General features: G+C 39.0%; 1 protein-coding gene across 2 annotated transcripts in view; it reads left to right on the forward strand.

The window, feature by feature from the left end:
* The window catches only part of LOC138038083 (D(5)-like dopamine receptor), a 9,053-nt gene extending 6,361 nt beyond the window's left edge, over positions 1–2,692 (forward strand). For both annotated transcript variants that reach the window (XM_068883904.1, XM_068883906.1), the window contains exon 3: positions 1–2,692. This exon is cut by the window's left edge and continues 309 nt beyond it. In XM_068883904.1, the coding sequence (XP_068740005.1) occupies positions 1–1,083 (1,083 nt within the window). In that variant the 3' untranslated portion in view covers positions 1,084–2,692.
* Positions 2,693–7,500: the final 4,808 nt, after the last annotated feature.

Here is a 7,500-nt window from a genome sequence, read left to right on the forward strand (position 1 = left end):
GCCAACACATCAGGAACCTTTTTTGATTTTAGTCCATCCTTCCAGTACTCTGTGGCGGTCTGTCACATGCTAATTGCGCTCATAGCTTTTGTTGGAAACTTTATAGTTTGTTGCACAATAATCGTGAACAGAAGCCTTCGAAGTAATCCCACAAACACCTTTATTTTCTCCTTAGCGTTCTCGGATCTTCTCACCGTGTCCCTCGTGGTGCCTTTCGACATAGAGTCCATTATTCTCTTAGGGGTTTGGAGACACAGCGAAGAAATGTGCGAGGCCTGGATCACAATGTACCTCATCACTGTGCCCACATCGATTTTGACCCTTTTGGCCGTCAGCGTTGACCGTTACAAGAGCCTCAGTGATCCTCTCAATCGTTTTCGACGATGCAGATTTATGACCAGGAAGAAAGCCTTGATTGTTAGCGTGGTAATTTGGATTTACAGCTTTCTCTTCGCCTTAGTTCCCATCATGGGCTGGCGAACGCATGAGAAGTTTGTGTTTCAGGGCGTGTGCTACTTTCCTTTCACAAAGACCTATACCACACTCAGTTCTGTGATCAACTTCATACTTCCTCTTTTGATTACCTGTGGTATTTACATCAAGATTTACTTGATTGCCCGCAGCCAGCAAAATATCTTTTACGGAGACGCCTCACGAATTTCAAAACTTCGCTCTACTGAACAAAAAAGGGTTTACTCAAGGAATATCCGAGCAGCTAAGACAATCTCTATATTCGTGGTGGCCTTTTTTTCCTGTTGGATACCATTCAGTTCTATCAGTGTCGTTTCCAATCTTTGTGGCTCACAGTGCGTAAGGAAAATCCCGCATGAAGTTGGCGTCTGGTTTCTGATGTTCGGCTACCTGAACTCCGCGCTCAATCCATTCCTTTTCGCCTTTCGTAACAGCAGATTTAAGGCCACCATGTCGGCGCTAATGCAATCGAAAGGTTCTCGCAGGCGTTCCACTCTTACACAGAGCACTTGTCACTCAGAACTTCCAGATCTACAAGACAGCCAGATTCGTCTTCACTTCGCAAACGCAAAACGAGACCGCTTTTCAAGAAACACACAGTCTACTTTGTGAATAAATAGTTACATTCAGCCAAATCTAACAAACGCTCTCGAGTTGAAACCGGTTTATTTTTGTGATGCAGTGGAAATAGTTGCGAATCTCGAAATAAAACCCCGCCTTCAGTGTCAAGGTAGTCAACGGTTCATAAAAGTAAAGAGCTCTTGATTTTGTGTAAAAAGAATCCCTCATCTCACATCCGTGGCGAATTTGCTTCGAGCCAATTAAAAGAACCCATACATTATACCGAGTCCTTGGCCTTAGTGCGTGGTGCATGATCAAGTTTTTTATTGACAATATGGCACACAACTACTTTTTTCGTATTCGTGGCACCCTTCACCACCAAAAATCTTCTTTGAAACACAGAGTCTGATAACATCTTTAGAGGCGACTATGACATTCAGTTGTTACCAGTGCTAGTATGTATTCAAAATTATATTAACTCCTACATAGGGTTCACTGTATCAACTTTGCGGTTCAGTCTTTACCACAACTTACACAGAGCTGTGACAAAACAAAAGGTAATGTATATTGAATATAAAATGAAAGTTCAAATTTGCGCCCAAGAAGTTTAAATGTAATGTATAGTGCCAAGCTGATCGAGACTTCAACATCTCCGCGGGCATGCATTCGACTACTTTTTGTGTCCAAAGAGTTAAGAATTTGTACTTTGCCTGAGTAGAATGTGATTTTTAAAGGGGACCGAAGTGCCAGCTCTCTCCAAGTTGACACGGGACATTTAAAAGACAGATTTGGTTTCCACAATTGATCATTTCTTCGAAAGCTTGGTAAATGCCCAGGAGGATGTTGTAGTTTCTGAACGATCGGTGCATAAGTGTGCATTATCAATTCGTTTTGCTTTTATACACCTTTTTCCAAAATGGCCGCCATTTAGATATTCTTTCGTTTTTATTCAAATTAGACCCTGATGCCTCGTTCAAGGCAAAATATTCTTTTGAATTTTAAGCTTAAGAACGAGGCGTCAAGGGCTAATTTGAACAAAAACAAAAAAATATTTAAATGGCGACCATTTTTGAAAAGGGTGTATTTGTCTAGTATTCTCACTGGAGGCCATCATGTACAAATGTACTTTATTCCCTTACTCAGTTTAAGTTCGAAATTTCCTTGCATTAATGGAAACTATTGTTCTATGGAGAGCCATATTTGCATAATTTATTACCATCTTGGTATAATTGGGTTCATTTCATCCAGTTTATTCCTCTCTTCGGTTTTAAATAGACCATATTCGTATTCTCGGTATTGGACTGGAACTAGCTTGCAATGGAGCCTAATGCGGATGAATCTTTTCAAGTGCAAATAATTTTTAGTATATTCCCCCGCATTAGCCTCCGTTGCAAGCTAATTCCAGTGCAATACTGAGAATACGAATATGGTCTATTAAACGAACGTCAGGCCGCTTCGACCTTGCCACCTCACTGCAGCGATGGCCAGCGTGTTGCCATGGCTCCCACTCCATTCGCCCCTTGGGGCGTTTTGGAGTGAGGGCTTTCAGTGATAATTTATTACAAATTTAGGTAATCAGATGCCCAGTGATTTTTGATAAGCATCACAAACTTTTTCCTTGCTCTCAACACCACTCGGACAATAGACCAACTTCGATATCGTAAAATTCAGTCCTAAACAAAAGGCATCATCTCGAGGCTCTGGGGAATAAATATAAGGATTTGTATGAGTTTATTCTCCAGAGCCTCGAGATGATGCCTTTGTTTAGAGCTGAATTTTAATATATCGAAATTGGGCTATGAACGTGACGAAGTCTTCAAGTTAAACTCCAGTATTTGTAAAGATAACTACAGTATCTCCATTTACCTATAAATCCTGGGCGGACAAGCATTTGCTTTTTTATGGCTTCCATTGAATTCGTTTCTTTCAGTGTCTCTTTTACCAAGTTGAATTAGTGGCTTTTCACTTAAACCTAACTCAGTGGGGATAAATGAAACAGTCACCGCTTCAAATATTCCAAAAAAGATAAGTTCCGCTGTATTTAGTAGCCTCCATTAATTTTAATTGAGTTCCTTTTAGGGAAAATAGGTTTCAAGAATGGAATAAAGAGATGAGAAATATAGAAAATGTGGAGAGAATAGAGGAGAATTCAGGGTTGGAAAAGAGACGAAATGTTTGTGGTTTTTCATACAGATGTATCTACAGACTGTTGATAAATATTTAAAAAATCTTTTACTAAAAGTAGGTTTCTCTTGTCAACATACCCTAGCTAAAAACATATTGTTGATTAAACATTTGAATACGCGTAGAATTTATACCGGTTTTTGAGTGGAATATCAATTTCTGTACGGCTATCTCGAAAGTGATGAATGGTAGATGCCGGAACGGGGAATCTCTAAGAGGGGGAATTACTAAAATAGGGAATCTCTAAAAGGGGGAATCTACGAGACAGGAAAAATTTAGAGAAATTTGATCTGTTGTTTTTAATGACTGGCATCCATTTTAACAGTGCAATTGTTGAACCACTGGTACAATTCGCACAGAAGTGTCGGCTATTAAAATCTTCGCCTCCTTAATGAACGTTGCCGTAAAGTCCTGAGCTGTACTTAAAAACTTTTTCACAATAACATTTTCTGCAGGCTTTTCTTCAGCCTGATACTTAATCACAAACACCGCTCCAAGGTCTCTTGACCTATCACCTCATAGCCGACGAGGTCTTCCCACCGAAACTTCGGCAAACCAGCGAATCCGTCAAGCTTTTTCCTTTTACTGGCAAATTAAAAGCCAAGGGACACTTAAATTCAGCCTTGTTGACTAAACATCAACTCTGCTGAGAATAAAACAAAACATTGCCTGTTGCGAAAATATATTTTGCATGGTTTTCCCGCCATCTCGAACATCTTTGGGAGAATTTAGCATTTCTTTAGTTGGTTTTTCATGCTTTTCGTCATCCACTGCTCAGATTTTCCCTATGTGTGCGAGTGAACGGTGAAGTATCCATCAAGGTAGTACCACAAAATTAAAGGTATTAAGAAATGACTCGATAAGCTAACTATATAACACGAGGCTTCTTTGGATTCTACATATTCTCATGACAAGTGCATTTAATTGAACACTGTGGCAACAATCGAGCTCAATTGTCACGATCATTGCAATTTCTTGCATGCGTGTAAGAAAAGTAAATACCATCACGTTTTCCGACAATTCATATGTGCAGACAGCCAATTAAATTAATTGTTGCCCTACGTATACCTCACAAGATGCCTGCGGATCGTATGGTATAAAAATCGACTAGTTTAACATATAACAAAAGGGGGTGCGGTGCAAAGAATTATAAATTACTAATTTACAAGGCCGATCTGTTAGCTCGCGAAGGCCGACTAATACGGTCTGTGCATGATTCGGCCAAGTTCAATTTTCCATTTTTTTCACAATAATTGAAAAATTATATTTTGTGTACGTTAAGGGTTTGTTGTTTATTTTTGAACTGGCAATATAACGTAACATGGATCAAACAACGGAAATATGCACCGATTTTCCTTTTTTTAATTTTATTTTAAGTTTTTAGAAAAATGATTTATTACCCAAAACAGCTTTTTTGGACAATTTTTTTAATTTTTCTGTTATCTACAAAAAAAGTAGAAAATTAAAATAATGGGATAACCTCGTTGAGTTGATTTATTTTTCCATTTTTGTAATCTTTTGGAAAAAATGGAAAAATGAAAATATGACTTCGTTTTCTTTATTGTTGCATTATTCTATATTTAGACTTAAAAATATAACAATGGGAAAAAGGCTTTGGCGTCCATCGATTTCTCATTTTTTCATTGTTTTGAGATTAAATCTTAACGACGTAAAAAATGACTTGGATTTCTTATCTCCCCAATATGCAAGGCAAAAGTATTTTCGAGGGACTACTTTTCCAGCCCGGGCTGAAACGAGACGAAGGTCATAGGTGTTCATGTGTACGGGTCCGCAAATTCTCGAGAGTTTCTTTTGAATGACAACACATAGCTCAGAACAGTTTTATTCGAGGTCTGAAGGATTTCACTTGAAACGTTAAGGGATGCTGTGTCGTTTTATGGGTACATATATTATTAAATAAATATACTGTACGTGAGGCTTGCGATCGCAGTAAGAAGTTGCCAGCTGCTGATATTAGATTCCCTAAAGTTTTGACGCAGCGATACCTGAAAGCCATTCATTTCCTGCCTGGTGATTGATGACTGTCACACTTTCTTCGAAATTGAAAAGATGTTAGAGATTCTCCCTCTTCCCCGTTTTAGACATTCTTTATGTTAGATATTCCCCCTCTTAGAGATTCCCCATTTTGGAGATCCCCCTTTTAATTCGCCCTTTTAGAGATTCCCTAATTTAGAGATTCCCCGTTCCGTTTCCATACATTTGGTGTGTCCATTTCATAGAAACCGCACAAAAATATCCCTGTATTAGTAAGCATCGGTGACAGGAAATCCGAGTATCTCGAGATGCGCAGAACGTATGCGCAATAACAATAGTAGGCACCGTCCTTAATCGGCCGTTTTCTCCCTTAAAAGTGGGGAAAGACATTTCCAGGCAAAATTCTCAAGAGTTTAATTTGAATGAAAATACATGGCTTAGAACAGTTTTATTCGAGGTCTGAAGGATTTCACTTGAATCCACCTCCGGGATCAAAGAGCATCATCGTATCGTAGGTGATTGTTGGTTGTTATCGAAAGAGATAAATGATCCCCGCACTCCTCTGGAAAATTTAAGTAATTGTCTCTGATAGACACCTGAAAAATTCAAGTGCCTCCAACGAGGTTCGAACCCATTACCTCTGCATTGTTGTGGTGCCTAAATATCGTTTGTCTAACGATGTAGTCACTTAGCTTGTAGACCGCGAAGGTTTTGACCGCTTACTGCTGGTCTTCTACAGCCGAAGAAGACAGCAGTTCGAAGCAGTAATTGGTCGAAACGTCGCGGTCTATCAACTAAGTGCCTATTTCGTGTGACCAACGATCATTCGTTTCAGTATTTAAAGAGTACAATACAATACAAGTTTTATGAGCACTCCCTTCGGGGGCTTTTCAGTACGAATATTATGCAAATGCTGTAAGTGTACATCAAAATCAAAATCAATTTAAAAGTAGAAAAGTAAGATGAAAGGCATGCCGAGAATTTAAAATTGATATGGACATACAGTGTAGTTAATAGAGGGGAATGGTTATGAAACCTGACAAATTTCTTTGTTCTAGGTTTTTTTTCTTATTTTCTCGCCTTGACCGTGTACAAAATACAATAGTTGTTTACTCCATACTGAGGAAATAACCAATGGAAACGTCTTGGTTATGTAGTTCATACATGTGTATGAACGCAAAACAAAAGATTGTGCACGGTCGTGGACTTTCCAACCTAAATCTTGGCATCTTTGTTTGCTCCTTTGATGTTTGCCGAGCTTCCAAACTATTCCCCTCTATTAACTATGATATGGAAGATGGTAAAATTATGTGACAAAATTGGGCTATGAAGATAAACATTCACTTAAGAGTTTACCTCGTAATGTTCTTTTAAAAATATTAAGAGATTCGCTTAGCTCAAGATTAATTACTTTCGAGATTATTCCATAATGACACTGTTCGATAAAAAAGGCCCTTTGTCCTATAGTGGTCTTAAAAAGAAGAAAAATTAATAGTTGCGAAAAGCGAGGAAAGGTAAGCGGGAGCTTGTCCAGTCATGCATTTGAAAGCAAGCACAGCGTCACGGTGGCGGCCAGCGTAAATCTTCAAGACTGGGGTCATCTTATCGACCTTTTGGTATTACTGATTGTTCGGGCAGCCAAATTTTGCACTGTTTGAAGCTTGACGAGGTGAGTAGTTGCTGCGTTTGCTCAGACCGACGAACAATAAAACCATTTTTCCTGAAAGCTAAGGCGTAGATTATTATTATTATTATCAGAGTGTTTTTATCAAACATATATGTTTAACACGACTAATTTGAGCTAAGCTATACGTCCAGGACGAAACAATTTTAAAGATGTAGTCATGAAAGGTGGGGCTCGCTGTCTTTGGCGACATTTGCGCGGGGTATGAGTTCCTTCCCCATGAACGAAAGACGGACGTCAGGGAGGTTGGGAAGCAGCTGACGACTTCCATACATCATAAGCTTTTCCTTATCTGGGTTCAAGAGGAGGTGATTGTCAAAATACCAGTTACGAATTCATAAGAGATCGTCATAGCCCAGTTAGCCTAGTCTTGAATTGAGAAGGATATGTGAAGCTCAGTATCATTAACAAAGCTTTCAGATTGACAGCGGCTTAAGAACTGATGGTTGATCGTTCACGTATATACTAAATAGGAGAGGCCCGAGATTATTTCCTTGTGGTACGCCGCTATCGACAGGTAGTGGCACTGACAATTCCTTGTATATACAACGATTTGATTACCTTTGAAATAAATAACTGTTAAACCAAGTGACGCCAAAAGATGA

Source organism: Montipora capricornis, chromosome 2, assembly GCF_036669925.1.
Source record: "Montipora capricornis isolate CH-2021 chromosome 2, ASM3666992v2, whole genome shotgun sequence".
Classification (NCBI taxonomy): domain Eukaryota; kingdom Metazoa; phylum Cnidaria; class Anthozoa; order Scleractinia; family Acroporidae; genus Montipora; species Montipora capricornis.